The sequence below is a fragment of the Eurosta solidaginis genome, chromosome 3 (assembly GCF_040869045.1).
Source record: "Eurosta solidaginis isolate ZX-2024a chromosome 3, ASM4086904v1, whole genome shotgun sequence".
Lineage (NCBI taxonomy): Eukaryota > Metazoa > Arthropoda > Insecta > Diptera > Tephritidae > Eurosta > Eurosta solidaginis.
This window is the reverse complement of record NC_090321.1, coordinates 163,014,871-163,032,829: the sequence shown is the minus strand read 5'-3', so window position 1 is coordinate 163,032,829 and position 17,959 is coordinate 163,014,871. Positions and strand designations below refer to the sequence as shown.

Sequence of the window (17,959 nt, the reverse complement as noted above, 5' to 3'; positions counted from 1 at the left end):
GCTTGGTCGTTCTCCGATTTTGCTAATTTTTAGTAAGCAGACATATAGTAATAAGAGTAACGTTCCTGCCAAATTTCATCATGATATCTTCAACGGCTGCCAAATAACAGCTTGCAAAACTTCTAAATTACCTTCTTTTTAAAGTGGGCGGTGCCACGCCCATTGTCCAAAATTTTACGGACGGACGGACATGGCTCAATCGAATTTTTTTTCGATACTGATGATTTTGATATATGGAAGTCTATATCTATCTCGATTCCTTTATACCTGTACAACCAACCGTTATCCAATCAAAGTTAATATACTCTGTGAGCTCTGCTCAACTGAGTATAAAAAAAACGTGTACTATTTTGATTTACATCCGAAAAGTACGTAGTTTTACGCAAGAAGAGTGCAAAAGTATACATGCTTTGCAATTTCACACAACAATGTGTAAATTTCGGTCGCTTATTATCGTATTTTGCTTCAGGTAAGTGGAAATTTTCATTTTCTGTGAAATCATCGCGTTTGTCGTCTCATGGTGGAAAAAAAGAGAAAAAGCTTTAAAATATAATTGTAAATAGGTGAATAAGCAATAAAATATATTGGAAATGTTTGTGTGTAAAGACGCCGTGGTTGAAGTTGTCACCACTGTGTACCACAAATTCAATTGTTCGATGGCTTCTTGCGACTTTTTCGCTACAAGCATACATGAAGTATATTCACATATTTTAAAACATTTAGTGTTTAAAATCGCGCTCCTAGGGTGTAAATATAAGCAACTGGAGCGTACAGTTTTAGGCAAATAGTGTCTAAAGTATTACAAATTTTTTGCCTAAAATTCAGTAAGAAATTTGTTAAAAATAAAGATGTGTAATATTACACATTTATAGTGGTTAAAGTGTTGCCTAACATTATGTTCGTAAATTTATGATTTTCGCTTTATACAAGTCACTCACCGTACCCGTCCTGCTATATGGTCCAGAAAAGACATTCGAAAGATTTATGGACATCTACGCGTTGGCTATGGCGAGTACCGAAGAAGATTTAACGATGAGCCGTACGAGCTATATGCAGACATCAACATAGTCCAGCGAATTAAAACTCAGCGGCTACGCTGGATAGGCCATGTTATGCGAATGAAAGATGACGCTCCGGCTAAGATTTTTTGTATCGGAGCCCGCCTATGGAAGCAAAGAAGGAGGGCGGCCCCAACTACCAGGTGGAAAACGATTTAAATCATTGTAAAGGTTTACAAGTAGGATATGTAGCAGCACGCACATACACAGCCACGCTCACCTGATAAAATGCTTGTTCTTGTTCATTTTTTTTTTTTTTTTTTGTGGATGCCATTTGGCACTGTTGTACTTCTTAGGTCCAAAAAAAGTGTAGCAGCTGCTAACTAAACTGCGTAATATTTTTATTGTAAAATTACAAAGAAATATCCTTATTTTCTTTCAAACGAGCACTTAAATACATATTTCTTTAAAATCCATATGTTTTTGACAATTTTAATTAACAAATTATGATACTTTATTACCGGGGAAGATTGTTAAAACACGACCAAAACCGTTGGGGGAGGTATTAATAGACGCGTTTTTGCATAGCTTCCAATAATTCGAATACTTTTTCGCCTTTGGACTATTGATAACAGGACAAAACGCTTCTTTTCATTTCTCTTTCCACATGGACGGGTTATTGCAGTCGACCTCGGTTTCAAACTGCTTTTCGCGGAGAACTTTTGAACGGGTAGAAAAACTTAGCATCCGTGTTTTTATTCTTAATACTGGAATACCTACGCGTCCTCAGGTACCCCAATTCAAGAGTTTTGTATATTTTTCTGTAGGACCGATATAGGTGCACTAAATTTTGATACTAAATTCGTTCAAAAAAATTTACCATCACAGCAACCCATATCTGATATTCCCCATCTTTTTTTGTTTCCCTGCGTCGCTTTCCACGACGGCAACCCCGGTAATTTTGACACATCGTTCTGTGTCAAACGCATGTTCCACTCAGGTTCCACTGAGTTCCACAATAGTTTGACACTGACCGAAGTGTCAAACGGCAGTGTGTTAGAAAGAGAAAGGAGTTGTTTCCTTCTCATACATATCATACTTGTAAACCTGTACTATGGATTTAAATTCCTTTGGTGTGACCAATTCGCGGCAGTTGGCAGGTTGAAAAACCGACTGGCGTGCTTTGTTCGGCGGCCATAACCGCTTAAACAGTTAAGCGCCAATTAATAAAGTAAGTAAGAGCTTGGCAACGCACTCGGAGTGTTTGCCAAATCAGTGCCGAGGGGCGACCCCGCTTAGAAATACTTTTTTCCATATTTTCGATGTTGCTTTGGCCGGGAGTTGAACCCACGATCTTCGGTGTGGTAAGTGGAGCACGCTACCACCACACCGCAATTAAATACAAAAGTTGTTAAGCTGTTACAAAACGGATGTTTTATCTTTATCAAAATTCTCTTTTAATGTAATGTCAGATTGGGTACTGCAACTTGTGTGCTGGGTTTTATTAAGAAAACCTCCACTTAAAATCTCTTCGGAGGCTATCGCGCCTTGCAGTTATTTTGTTTAAGTACGGTCGTCTTTTGAAGTTCTCATTTTCTCACCCATACAAACCGCAAAAAACATAGCATAAGTGATAAAATTCTACATGCTCCTCATAGGGTTAAGTCATTTCTTTACATTTGTTTGAAATAATAGACTTTTGCAAAAGGATCATATTTAACTGTCAATCTCAATTTATTAAATTCACTTTGATCTTCACTTCACCTCTCTGATTTTCATTATAAGCCAGATGACAATTGTATTTATTACTATCAGAACCAAAATCAAAAACAAAATAAATAAAAAGCCACAAAAAATATGGCCTATGTTGATATTTAAGTAATATTACGCTTTTATTTCATAATAAACTGAAAAATCGATCTTTTATAAAAACGAAAAATAAATTCTCTCAGTCTAGGAAGCATAGAAAATATTTCACATTTTTTAATCCCAATATACAACACTCAGAGGGCGGCCCACTTACCCAGGTAAAATCCCTTCGAACTGAGCCTTCATTTATCGGCAAAAGTTCAATATAACATGCATATTTTATGCATTCGAAAAGTTTACAAAACTGCCACGCACAAAAATGCTGTTTTTTTTTTACTTAAAAGATCGGGTTTACCATTCTTGGCACCATTGTAAATTCATAATGGTAACAACTGCCTGCAGCTCAATATTAACTGCAACTGCTTCGTGGGACTGAGCCTATCTTGTATAACATGTACACTCAGAGAAAAAATCGTTCTAAAACGAACGAAACAAGTTCGTTAAGTACGTTTTTTCTTAACTCGTGACTGATGGGCTTGTTTTAAGAACAGTTTTTCCAAGAACACCGTTCGTATTTTATGACCAGTTTGGTATTGATGTGTGAACCTTCTGTGCTCATTTCAAGCACTATTTGTGCTTAAAATGAGATTTTTCGTTCTCACGCTTCGAGAACGTCTTGTGGTCGATTTAACAGTTTTCGTTCTCAATTCAAGAACAGTTTGGGCTTGTTATTGATGGGAGGGGAAAGTATTTTTTTCCATAGGTACCCATTTATTTTTTATTAATAATAATTTTTTTGTCATAAATAAAAAATGTTTATAACAAAAACATTTTTATTATAGTCCAAAAATTTAAGAAAAAGTTCATATGTTTCTCTTATTGAGAAATTATTCTTATTTGAAGATGTAATCTGCATATATACTTAAAATATTTCACAACATGTTTGAGAATTATCTGTGCATAAGTGAATGGAAAAATAATTGAAAGAAAAATAAAAGTTAAAAAACTGTTTTAAAAAATTTTATAGTTTGACGGTGATCGAACTTGCGCCACCCGATCGCAACCACGACATCATAACCGTTGGACCACTACAGCTGCTTAATAGCATGCGCCAAATGTTGTATTTAACATTGTAGTACACACGAATTTTACCGTTTCTTTTTACTTGAACTTAATTTAAGAACATTGTTCTTAATTTAAGAACATTGTTCTCCTGCTATATGGGGCAGAAGCAGAAGCATGGACCATCACAACAGCAGATGAAGCGGCTTTGGGAGTGTTCGAGAGAAAAGTTCTTCGAAAGATTTATGGACCTCTACGCGTTGGCGATGGCGAGTACCGAAGAAGATTTAATGATGAGCTGTACGAGCTATACGCAGACATCAACATAGTCCAGCGAATTAAAACGCAGCGGCTGCGCTGGCTAGGCCATGTTATGCGAATGAAAGATGATGCTCCGGCCAAGAAAGTGTTTCTATCGGAACCCGCCTATGGAAGCAGAGGTAGAGGGCGGCCCCCACTCCGTTGGAAGGACCAGGTGGAAAACGATTTAAACTCCCTTGGTGTGACCAATTGGCGCCGGTTGGCGGAGCGAAGGAGCGACTGGCGCGCCTTGTTGGACGGCCATAACCGTTTAGACGGTTAAGCGCCAATTAAGTAAGTAAGTAAGTTCTCATTAATATAACATTTGTTCATATTTTAAGACCAGCCGTTCTCTTTTCAAGAAAATGGTTGTCAGTTCATGAACAAGGTTGTTGTTTTGAGACCAGGTCGGTCGTGTTTCAAGAACAAAAAAGTAAGAACATGAAAATCTTGAATTGAGTCCGGTGGTGCTGGATTTTAGAACGGCGTTTTTCTCCGAGTGTATATGGGGTATTCCATCCCATTTCGACCAATTTTGAACCCGACCCCTTTAGAATTGGCTGAAAGTTTTTCTTCTTTTTCTAGCTTACGAAAGACGTTTTTCTGAATTTTTTCAAATTTTTTCATTCAACTTAAAAAAAGTTATGAATTTTTAAAAAAACACCGTTTTTGTTTTCAAAATGCTGTAACTTTTTCAAAAATTGACCGTTGGAGATCTTTTTTTTTTAATTTGTTTTTAAATGTACTTTTCGGAAAAAATACAAAAAAAATTTTAAAGTTTTTTTTTAATTTTTCAGTTTTTCGAGATTTTTCGAATTTCGCCATGTTTTTTTTTCTCATAAAAAACTTCAATCAATTCTGCAATCATCCCCACCAATCCCGCAGTGGGCCGATTTAAGTATTATTTTCTTTATATATTATGGTAATCTACGATTAAAATAACCAGGATTAATGACTGACACAGTAAACATGTAAGATTTCTAAAAATGATGTAACAAATTATGAATTTATTTTCTTAAAAATCATTTATTTAGATTTTTTTGTTATATAAATAAAATTTATAAAAAAAAAAATTTATTTTTGAAAATTTTTTTTCAATTAAATTAAAAAAAATATAAAAAAAAATCGGCGAAATTCGAAAAATCTCGAAAAACTGAAAAATTAAAAATAAAACTTTAAAAATTTGTTTGTATTTTTTCCGAAAAGTACATTTAAAAACAAATTTAAAAAAAAATAGATCCCAAACGGTCAATTTTTGAAAAAGTTATAGCATTTTCAAAACAAAAACGGTGTTTTTTTTTAAATTCATAACTTTTTTTGAGTTGGATGAAAAAATTTGAAAAAATTCTGAAAAACGTCTTTCGTAAGCTAGAAAAAGAAGAAAAACTTTCAGCCAATTCTAAAGGGGTCGGGTTCAAAATTGGTCGAAATGGGATGGAATACCCAATATAGATTTTAATTTCTGTCGTCTTCCCTCACTTTTTGTTGTTATTTTAGGAAGCTTGTCTTTCAGAATGCTTTATATTTGGGACCTCTAGAAGAATTCTTGGATTTCGTCAATAATCCTCGTATCTAAACAATGGGTTATACGGTAAATATATGTTATACATATTACCGATCTTGACGATTTTTTCAGAGAGTAGCGTTGTTGTTGTTGTTGTATTAACGATAAAGACACTCTCCGAAGGTTTTGGGGAGTGTACATTGCCCGGGCTTTCCACAATGTCTCGAAACGAGCAGTCATAGACAGTCTGAACTCGATTGAAGTTTATCCGGCCTTAACAAATTGGACACAATCCCCTTGACATATGTACGTATGTGGGTGCCTTTTGATATGTCCCTCAAGTTAAGTATTATGGCTTCGTGAAGCGGGTGTCTCGAGGTATGGAATTTGGAATAGAGAGACATTCAGAAAACGGAAATAATCATCTTAAACATATGTACTCAAAGTTCAAAAATAAAATTTGTCTGCATAATTAAGAAACACAGGGAAGCGCTCACTGCTCGCTTGTTAAACAACCTAATTTTAGCTAGGCTTAAATGATTTTTTTATCATTACTTTGTTAGCGTGATTTTTAAGTAAGTTTAAATAAAATTTTAATTATATGCACTTGCTTGGCTTGCTTTAGATAAGTAGTGAAAAACGGCACCTTTACAAAAGCATTTATTTTATGTGCAATTTTAGCATTTCTGAAATACACTTAGACACATATTTGGCTGTAGATATATCATCCAGTAGTCAATATGGGTCACGTGGAGGATTGGCGTGGACACCACCCGCTTCTGGAGAGGGATCAACACCTACTTGGACAGAAGGCACACCAAGCTTTACAGATTCAAGCTCTAGTGGTGATATCGGTACGATAAATGCCACATAATTAATTTCAAGTAAAATTCAATTGAAAAATCTTATTTTTTATGTTTTTGCAGAAAACTTGTCACCTGTAAATTCAAAAAAACATGACCGGCATAAAGCGACCGTTGAGGACACAATAAACTCTCTCTCATCGGAAATGATACGATATTAGTAAGTTTTAATTAGAGCTAAACGATTAGAGTTAGGATTACAAGATGACTAGAATTATAGTAAGGTTAAACTTCCGGTCCGTGAGGATCTAACACAGACTGAGTGAGTCCACAGTGCTACCAGAAGTTTGCTCAGCGAGCAAACTAAAAAACCTTGTCACTAACCAGGACCTATGCTATATATAGCCCCATCCTCTTGACAAATACTAGGAGATTTCTAGGAACTATGCTATTTGCTGCTTTTAGATCCGATAGCTGAAGCACTTCCTATAGCTGGAGTCTTAGCCTGGCGAGCGCAGTACACGGGCACAGAAGGTGCTAGATCGTTCCATCCTGCAACTCACTCGCAGTAGGCAGTGCCCAGTCGGAATAGCTATCGAGCATACAATCCTCTCTTATTATTGATAAGCGTAAACATTATATTCGACACTTTGCAGCGTTTGGTACTACGGTAATCCTGTTTAGTTGATCATCTGACGGCTAAGGTACAAGCTTCGAGGTGTGAGCCATTTATAGCTAGCTTGTAAGAATATGCCCAATAAAGATGTATATTTTTCCCTATCCAGATGCTTTTCAGGGATTGCTTACACTCCAACCTACTTTTACATGCTGACCTATGTTTCCCTAACTGCTACTTGGCTGTCAACATAAAAGTTCACGCGGATGCAGCTTAAGCTATTTTCCTCCAGTGATTTTACTGTTTTGGTCACGGCTACTACTTCCAGATCAAACACGCCATTTTGATCTAGCAGCTTTCAAGATCTGTTATTTTCCGGATCAGCATAATATACCGCGGACCCTGCACCTTCCATTGGTTTGCAACCATCGGAGTACATTTGTATCGCCTCCTCCGCCATTAAAGCGCCCTTGTGTCTATGATGGCCGTATGGTCTGCGATCAAGCTGTTCCGAGGAATTGAGTCTTGTTGCAGTTGTTAATGATGTGTTTTTTGCCACCACACTGAAACAAAAATGTGCCAAAAACTACCGTAAAAATAACATTGTTTGGTTACAAAGTCATCCAACATTAATAAATTTTAAAATTGATATTAAGCCATTATCATTATAACATTATTAATATTACATTAAGAAATGTAAAATTAATAATATCTTAACGCAAAATCGACACGAAAAATGTAAAACAATCACTAATTACATTATATGTGATCTAGGGTTCACATATTAAATATCAAATTTACATTAAAAAATTGGTAAATTTGATATGACTAAAATGTTAGTTAATGAAAATTCAATATCATTTTATTTTGTTATTTATATTAAATAATATTTTAGAAATGTTAAATAAAGCACTGAAAATAATTTTGTTTGAAATTTTATTAACTCAAAATGTTCTTATAAAACAATTCAAAATATTTTATTTCTTATTAATATAGTTCCATCAGGAATGTAATATAAATGTATAAGTGGACCAGTAAAAGTTTTTATATTAATAATTTCATTCAAGGTTCGAATCAAACAAAAACAATTATTAATAATTTCAAAAAACTTTGTTTTGGCCCTGCGATAAATGTAAGATTGAAAGTGTTCTGAAAATTCAAGTAATTTATATTCATTTACAATAAAAAAATTGTATTGTTATTGTAAATTAAAATGTTCAAAATTTCGTAGAGTTTAATAACTTCATTGTCTATATTTGTCAAAAAGTAGCCTTCTTGGGAATCACTCAAACTGCCAATCTTGGGAATTACTCAAACTGCGCATGGAGCTTGAGCTGCTTGAAAGTGTATCCATATCCGAAAACTGAGAAAAATTTGATTGTATGTTGTATATATTTTGTATTAAAAGAAAAAAATTTATATGTTACCATTCTTGTTCTCCAAGCAGCAATTTTTTCCCTGAGTTCGGCCCTGAGGCCAATATTTCCGTTTCCAGGAAAAATCTGCTCCAAATCGTCCTTATTTAAATATGTTTAGCCTATTGTAGGTGAATCCGCAAGCTACATGTGTTGTGCAAAATATATTATTTATTTATTTATGAATCAATGTAATTAATATTATTTACTTACCTGTAAATGCTGCAAAAGTGTACTCCACATTTAACTGGTCATCTTCTATTTAATCGCTATCAATTGCCTCCAAATTTTGGTCGGCGTCAATTTGATGATCCGTAATTGCAACAACGAAAACAATGTCGTCTTCTGAAATCAACAAAATGGGAATCAAAGTTTCTTCCATTTTTAACAATTACTGAGTGTTTTTGCTTATTTTACTATTATTTAATTACTTCTAAAAAATTTCTCACCAAAACTCGTCGTACAACGAAGGCATGTCGACACGAACTGACGCGATCATGCGTTCGCGTTATTGCATCATAACAAACGACGAAGAAAGTACATTACACATAGTTTAATTTCAATTTTTATTGTTAGGCCAACAAAATTTCATATCATAGCAACAATTTAATGCAAAACTCTGCGAAGAAAATACATTATACGTTGTTAAAGCAACAAAATATGAATGAAATCTAAAAGTTTCATAAACTTTGTTTTATTTTTATAATATCGGTATTCATGTATAAATTACCATGCATCGTGAAATGCCAAAATTTTGTGCCTACTGCTATTTTCATGCTCAAGAAAAATGCAAAATTTTTCTTTTGATTTGAGTACAGCGCTTAATAATACCAAAATGTAAGCTTTCGATTTCAAAGTATTTTTGAAAGTATGTATGTATTCTGTTTTTAAATACTTTTTGTATTTTTTATTTGCTACTTTTATCATCACTGGGTGTGTACATTTCACGCTTATATAATTTTAATAAAACTATGTAATAATAACAATGTAAAAAAGTGTTATGTTTAAACACACAGAGTGAAAATTTCTGAAAGTGATAACCGAAAAATGTCATAATTTATTTTTGAGCAACAAAGGTATTGTTACGAATATTAGCAAAACTAAGGAGTGCTGCCATCTCTAAGCCGATGCTAAGCAGCGACGTGAACTTACATCCATAGATCAATCATTATGTATCTACATAAACGAAACAATAATTGCGTCTACACATATGTACCATGTACGTATACGAGCAGCGGAGAGTCAATGCACAAACACATGCATATATCTGAGATACTCCTATAAATATGCAATGAGAAAAACTATAAAATTGTGCAATTGTAGTTACAGCTGAGAAGTTTAAGAGCTGCTGGACTAGTAGATTCTGGAAGCGCCTAGAAGATGCGAAGGTTGAAATCAAAGAGTATAAAAGGCGGCAATTGTAGAGGCGCGGGAATTCAGTTTGATTTGAGTTGTCAAGCAGTTTCGACTAAGACGCTATCTAGCGAGAGCAGTAGTATTTTGAATAGTAGAGTCTCATTTGAGCTATCAATCAGTTTGGTTATTAAGCAAGCTATTCGTTGCACAGTTTGAGTGTTATTGTGAAGTACTTTAATAAAGGCCATTTTTCCCATTATTCAATATTGGAGTTATTTATTCAACAGTTTACTGATTCGAACTTAGCAGAGGATTGCAAATAAGAGGATTTGCAAGTAAATTCGTTACATTATTATTTGATAGCTGTCAATAATACAAAAACAAATGCTCGTCTTCGATTTTTCCAAAAAAAACTGTATCCTTAATTGAGGGGATGTGTGGAATAACGGTATAACTCAAGAATCAACCTTTTGAGAAAAGTGAAAAAAAACTTAAAAACGCAGGTAAAAATTAATTTATAATAATCCTATTTGGTAGGATTGTAGATAGTATGATTCTTTGATAAGAAAACGTAACAAATTTTATATATACATAATTTTATTAGAAAATGGATGATTTCTTATTTTTTTGAGTTATACCGCTATTCCATAGATCGAATATCAAATATTTTGATTGAGATACTTTATTACACAAAATAGTAGATACATTAATAACCATTGTTAAATACATTATATTCTATTATTTAGATGTGCTTATAACTATTTGTTATTTCCGTTTGTTATTTTTAGCAATCTTTGTTTACTACTTTTATCATTTTTAAACTTTTTCTATTTTTAACAATGGAGTTCTCTGTCTGCTTAGTCGTTTTTGAAACCACTTCAATTCTTTTTTTTTCAGTTCTTTCTGGTCTACGACATTGAATATATTTTCATACCATTTCGATGCTTCACTACTGCAAAATTTTATTAGAGAGTTATACCGTTTTTAAATATCACTATTATTTTCTAAGATTAATATGGTATGTGTATGTAATCGTGCTCTTTTTATTTATTTGATTTATGGAAAAACGATGTAACTCGACTTATACCATTATTCCACACATCCACTCAATTATCGTCATTTGAATTTTCTTTGTCCTTTTTTTTTTAAAGTTGAATAACAGCCGATAGGCTCCACCGATTTTGACAATTCAAACACCAATTTGTTTGTAATTAAAAACTATTTAAGAGCACATTTTTTTTATTTCTGTTAAATAAATTTCTATTTTTAAAATTGTTGCGAAAACCGTGCAAAAAAAATTGTTCTGGAGCACATTTTTGCACGCAAGGAAAACCACATACGCAAAATTTTACTCTCTATGATATTCCATTGAGAAAAAAATGGCCCGCAGTATTGATGCCAGATATTTTCATTTCCACACCTTAGACTTGAAGATTTTCCATACAAAATTTTATTTTTCAAATACTTTAAGTATTAAACATTTGAATATTTGTTTTCTTTGGATATTTCATTTTCTTTTCTGTAAACGCCAGACCGACCAATCTTTGCTGAAGCATAGTCGTTCTGAGCGACGTTTTCAACCGACGTAATGTTGAAAAAGACCTTTCGGCGCTTGCATTCGTGACACACATCGTACATAAAATTTTGAGGAAAGCATGGATGGTTGGGTATACACACAACATGTCATAAAATTCCAAAGTTTCCACAGCGTTAGTTGGTATACCAGAGGTTATTTGAGAATGTCCCCAATCCCCCCCCCCCCCCTACCACCCCGTAGATCAGCGCCTGGTCAGAACCCTCTTTTCCAAATCCCTCTTTGCCAAAATTCAGAAGTCAAAACTCAGAAACAAAAATTCGGAAATCGAAATTCAGAAGTCGAAATTCTGAAGTCAAAATTCAGAAAGTAATCAGACAGAAAAAAACACAAAATTTTGCGCAAAATTTTGTGTTTTTTTTTTCTTTCTAATTACTTTTTAAATTTTGATTTCTGAAATTTGTCTTCTGACTTTTATTTTTGAATATTTTTCAGCCCGGAACACAGCAACGTCGAAAGAATTAAGGAATATGTATAATATCACCAAATTGGATGAAGCCCGAACAAATATTTCTATCGAAGGGCGGCACAACGCTATTCGTAGTGCGTTTAGGACACACCCTAAAATATTTAATTTCATAAATAATATTAAAAAAACGAACAGGCAATAAAAAAAAATTTTTTTAATTGTTGTCTTTTGCTGAAAAAATGTGTTTCTCAATATTTGTTTTTGGGGGGCACCTAAGCATTGACAGTCTGCATACCCTCTAATTTTTGAGGTATGCTCTTTTTTGTGGCTTTCCACCAAACAAGGGCTCCATAGTGTAAGAAAGGCTTAACAATCGCAGTAAATACCCAATGAGAAAGAGCAAGCTTGCACCACCGCGGATTATAAAAGAAGACATTTCTAGTTTGGAACACTTAATAGCAACTTAATCACTTCAAAAATAGATACTAAGCTTAAATACTTATCCCACTTTGAAAATATATGTACATTTCACGCTTTCGTCATGTCTAAGAAGCATTTTGTAATAACAGAAACTGGTAACGTTTTACAAGACGGTGCACCACCTAATTTTTATCGAAAATTATCAACGGTGGGATCAAAACAAGCGTCTCGCCCTCCGTTTTAAGAATCCGAAAGCAGAAATCAAAAATTTATTTCTATCGAAAGTTGTTCACAAAAAAACGTAAAATGACCCTGAAAGGGTCCGAAATATGGGGCCCGATCCATAGTTTTTTTGCATAGAACACTTTTCGGCGTTGGCGGCCTTCGACCGCGCTTATAAAATATTGCCCTGGGTGGTTCCGACACCGGTTTGGGGATCAAAACAAAATGCGCGCAGAACAACTTTTTGCATTAGCGTATATGTGTGTGTACAACAAATCTGGCAAAAAACAACAACCACATGCTAATTAGAACCGATTTTTTGCTTATATCTTTTGACAGAAATAAAAATTCAAGGTTCGAATCGAGCTCAAGGCCAGAACAATAATTTTTTTCTAATGATAATTATTGTTATTTTTTAATTTTTCTAAATTTGAAAAATTGTATTTTGTTTTTGGAATAGTAAGTAGAAAATTTTTCAGACAACCTGCCATAGCTGCGCATATAGATCCATTTCGAAGGGTGCTAAGCCTTCATCATAAGCGCAGCATGCCTAAAGCGTACTGATGATGAAGGCTTAGCACCCTTCGAAATGGATCTATATGCGCAGCTATGGCAGGTTGTCTGAAAAATTTTCTACTTACTATTCCAAAAACAAAATACAATTTTTCAAATTTAGAAAAATTAAAAAATAACAATAATTATCATTAGAAAAAAATTATTGTTCTGGCCTTGAGCTCGATTCGAACCTTGAATGATTTATCAATAGGCCGATAAAAACAAAAAGAAATAAAAATTTTAATTTTCGCTTCGGGATTCTTAAAACGGAGGTCGAGACGCGTGTTTTGATACCACCTTTGATAATTTTTGATAAAAATTAGATGGTGCACCGTCTTGTAAAACGTTACCCAGAAACTTACATATGTAAACATTGTGAATTCATACAAGTGAAAAATCTTTATATTCCTCCATTGACATACCTACCTGTCAAATAATTGCTGACATGGAACACGGCTGTCGCGAATGGCCAGATAATAATGGAAGAAAGGTCTGTTTTTTGCTCTTTCATTAGGGTACATTACATTAGGGGGGTAAATTTTGTTAGCTGACCTAATCATGTGAAACGATTATAGCTTAAAAGGATGACTTCATAGCTTAAAAGGACATTAAACGGAAATGTGAAGCTTCTCAAGGCCAAAATAATGACATATAAATTTAAAAAATCGGACGTCAAATAACCAAGTTACAACGAAAAAACCTTTTCGGTTGTATTTTGAAGGATCAAAAAAAATTTAAAAAAAAAATTTTTTCCGAAACCCTCTCAACATAATCTTTAAATTTAGGGGCGGACATTAGCAACTTTTTTCGACCCAGTCTACTGTTTACTATTGTGAACGTTTTTTTCAAACATTCGCCACTTGTATGAATTCACAATTTAGGTATGTTAACAAGATTCGTGTTTTTCCTTTATTCCAAGTGCAGGTACGCCTAGTGACCAGTATTGCTGTACTCTTGGCAGGCATGCTTAACCAACGAACCGATATCATTTCGTTACGATAATTAACGTTAATAAACGAAACAAAGTCATTTATTAACGTTAAGAACGTCAAATTAATTCGTTTCGTTTATTAACGTTTGTTATCGTAACGAAATGATATCGGTTCGTTGGTTAAGCATGCCTGACTCTTGGGTATATAAAGCTTTCATACTTTGTAGCTTACATGCAACTGAAACCTAAAGCGCTTGCTATTCACTTACATTTTTAACAATATTTGACAACGGTAAATTAGCTTAACAATAATTTTAATAATCCTGCTATTCGATAACTTGTGTCAATCCTAAACTTGATAAAATAAACACCGCTGTTATCATTGTCGATTGGAAATTTAACCATATCCAACCAATTGGTTTTCGGGTTTCCGCCATATGCATAACCTATAAATATTTGAGTTAGTGGATTCTTATTTTTCGTCTAAGTGGCTTATTATTTGTGGAATTCCTTTTTATTTTTTTTTTCATTTTCTTCTTTCTTGTGAAATTTTCACATATTTTAGGTTAAGGCACCCATAACTGATGCCAATTGATATGGATAAGTAAAAATATGGTTATGACTTTAGCTTTATGACTATGTCAACTTTGCAAGGCCCTTTAGAGCGAAGAGATTATTTCACACACACACAAATAGCCATCACGTAAGAACAGAACTTTTATTCACACATAGAAATGAGGGTATAAAGGCAATACAATCTGAGGAATAATGAATCAGTTTGATTTTAACACGTTTAAGTGAAGTAAGCGGGTATAGTAATTGTGAAGTACTACTACTACAGCAGAGTTGTAAATAAAGGACATATTGCTATACTGAATATTTGAGTTATTTATTCGACAGTTCAGCGAATCGAACTATAATAGCAAATGCAGAATAATCAGGAATTTTACCAAAATTTGTTACAATACTTTAAAAAGTTTGCGTAAATGGCTGCTCATACTTTCTCTATTAACTAGATTTTTTAAACGAATACTAATATGAAGTCTGATTTTCTTTAAACACATTTAGAAGAAAAGTTAGTTTGGAACAAAAAATCGGCAATTCGTGGCAGTTCAATTTGTTTGCTACTAGCAAACAAACCTTTTTTCCATTCTCTGGCCATTCGTGACAGCCTTACTGACTGTCAGCCTTATTTGACAGGTAGGTATGGCAATGAGGGAAAAAAACGTCATACACGATTCGAATGTTTGAAAAAAAATGTTCACAATAGTAAACAGCCTGGATCATCTGTTGAATCGCTGTTCGATTACTTAAATTATTTGCTCAATAGTGTTTTTCAAACATTTTTGTAGACGACTGGTACATTGCACTACTCACATAATTTAAAATGTTTGCTTGGCTGAGTGCTCATATTTTTTCTCTATTAACTACATAGATTCTAAAAATCAATATTAATTGGTGGTCTCATTTTCTGTAGACTCATGTAAAAAAAAAAATTCGTTTAAAACATGAATGGGCAATTGATGGCGAGCAAAAAAGAAACCTTTCTTCCATTCTCTCGCCATTCGCGACAACCGTTCTCTCTGTCAGCAATTATTTGACAGGTAGGTATGGCAATGGAAGAATATAAATATTTTTCACTTGTATGAATTCACAATGCAAAAAAGATTTTTCACGTGTAGGAGTTCACGATAGCCCAACCATTGCCAAAACTTTTCTTTTATCGCATCTTACAATTTATATGTCATGTAATTTTTGGATAGGAGAATATTTTAAGGTAGGAGGAGCTTTTTTTATATATTTTTATTGCAAAACCTGAGTAAAATAAAAGATATTAAAATAGAATATTCAGATATGTTTTTGCTATGAAGAACATATGAAAATGTATGTGTTAGTTCGAAAATGTAAATTTTTTTTTTGTAGCTGAAAAACTTTACAAATCATATTGGGTAGGTCTGAGAATCGGGCAACGTCTACTTTTTTTTCGCTAGGTGGCTAGAGTTTTGAGATCAAAACGTGGACCTGAGTAATACTGGGATGTGTTTGTACAATATGGAAGCTGTTTATGAGTACTTTGATACGGGGTATTTATCGTACCCCTGGGTGACTAGGGTCTCGAGATATAGGCCAGAACGTGGGCCCGTGTACCCCTAGACAGTGTTTATACAATGTGGATATCAAATGAAAGCTGTTGATGAGCGCTTTAGTGCAGGGTAGTTTTCATACCTATTGGTGGCTAGGGCCTCGAGAAATAGGCCAAAACGTGGACCCGGGTCCCCCTAGAATGTGTTTTTACAATATGGATAATAAATTAAAGCTGTTGATGAGTGCTTTAGTGCAGGGTAATTGTCATACCTATTGGTGACTAGGGCCTCGAGAAATAGGCCAAAACGTGGACCCGGGTCCCCCTAGAATGTGTTTTTACAATATGGATAATAAATGAAATCTGCTGATGAGTGCTTTATTGGAGGGTAATTTTCATACCCCTGAGTGACTAGTGTCTGGAGATATAGGCAAAACGTGGGCCCATGTACCCGTAGACAGTGTTTACACAATGTGGATATCAAACGAAAGCTGTTGATGAGTGCTTTAGTGCAGGGTAGTTTTCATACCTATTGGTGGCTAGGGCCTCGAGAAATAGGCCAAAACGTGGACCCGGGTCTCCCTAGAATGTGTTTTTACAATATGGATAATAAATGAAAGCTGTTGATGAGTGCTTTAGTTGAGGGTAATTTTCATAGCCCTGAGTGACTAGTGTCTGGAGGTATAGGCAAAACGTGGGCCCATGTACCCGTAGACAGTGTTTATACTGTTACGAATATTAGTAAAACTAATGGGTGCTGCCATCTCTAGGCCGATGCTAAGCAGTGACGTGAATTCACATCAATAATTCAATCACTATGTATCTACATAAACGAATCAATAATTGCGTCTACACATATGTACGTATACGAGCAGCGGAGCGGCAAAGCACAAACACATGCATATAATCTTATCTGAGTTGTCACAAGAGAGGGCAATAATTTGTGCAAGTATTACTCAAATGAGAAATTATACATCTGTAGTTGTAGATGAGAAATTTATAACTAAGTAAAATTCTGGAAGCGCCTAGAAGATGACACCAGGAAATCACAGAGTATAAAAGCATCAGCGGTAGAGGCGCTATGGGCAGTTTCGATTAAGACGCTCTCTAGCGAGCAATAGCAGTATTATTTTGAAAGCCAGTTTCATTTAAGCCATCAGTTTGGTTATTAAGCCAGCTAGTTGCAAAGTATAAGTGTTATTGTGAAGTACTTTAATAAAGGCCATTTTTCCATTATTCAATATTGGAGTTATTTATTCAACAGTTTAGTGATAGGAACGTTGGCAGAAGATTACAAATAAGAGGATTTGTAAGTAAATTCTTTTCAATTGGTGTCAGAAGAGGAATTGTTGAATAAATTCCAGAGGACAACAAGGACATGGCAAAGTTCAGTGAATTGAAGATCCAGCAACTGAAGAAGGAGTTGGAGAGCCGTGGATTGAATACAAGCGGCGTTAAACTCGAACTTCAGGCAAGGCTACGAGAGGCAATGGAAGCAGAAGGAATTGATGTGGACGAGTATGTCTTTTATCCTGATGGGGACGAGACAACAACAAAAATTGAAGAGAAAAACGAAACATCGCAGACAGTTACGAGCACACTCTTGAACATGATTTTGGCTGCAATATCTGCACAAACATCGACAGTAACATCAATGTCGTCGCAGATGTCAGAAATGTCGTCAGAAATAACATCGAAGATTGAAGCACAAGAAACGCGTATGTCAGAAATGTCGACACAGATTACATCCAAGATGGAAACTCAACTGGAAGAACAGAAGACATATATGGCCTCCCAACTAGAATCGCAGGAGACACGCATAACATCCAAGATGGAAGAACAAGAGGAGCGCTTATCATTGCAGGTGTCTTCACAGTTAGAA

At 34.6% G+C, this 17,959-nt stretch overlaps 2 protein-coding genes across 7 annotated transcripts in view; one reads left to right on the top strand and one right to left on the bottom strand.

Moving 5' to 3' along the window:
- The window catches only part of LOC137244534 (phosphatidylinositol 4-phosphate 5-kinase type-1 sktl-like), a 108,348-nt gene that overhangs the window by 68,510 nt on the left and 21,879 nt on the right, over nt 1-17,959 (top strand). Inside the window, exons 15-18 of one of the 6 annotated variants that reach the window (XM_067773627.1) lie at nt 6,355-6,527; nt 6,600-6,696; nt 7,133-7,194; nt 7,262-7,825. The exons of 1 other annotated variant lie outside the window; for it this stretch is intronic. In XM_067773627.1, the coding sequence (XP_067629728.1) occupies nt 6,355-6,527; nt 6,600-6,696; nt 7,133-7,160 (298 nt within the window). In that variant the 3' untranslated portion in view covers nt 7,161-7,194; nt 7,262-7,825. Of the gene's footprint in view, nt 1-6,354; nt 6,528-6,599; nt 6,697-7,132; nt 7,195-7,261; nt 7,826-8,738; nt 10,198-17,959 lie in introns of those variants that run through there. 4 more of the 6 variants (XM_067773628.1, XM_067773630.1, XM_067773629.1 and 1 more) reach the window with 4 other exon arrangements.
- Nucleotides 8,140-17,959, bottom strand: part of LOC137244536 (uncharacterized) — a 169,775-nt gene continuing 159,955 nt past the window's right edge. The window contains exons 2-4 of the transcript XR_010951084.1: nt 8,721-8,852; nt 8,520-8,651; nt 8,140-8,455 (exon numbers count right to left, since the gene is read on the bottom strand). The gene's annotated coding sequence lies outside the window, so the exon portion shown is untranslated. The remainder of the gene's footprint in view (nt 8,456-8,519; nt 8,652-8,720; nt 8,853-17,959) is intronic.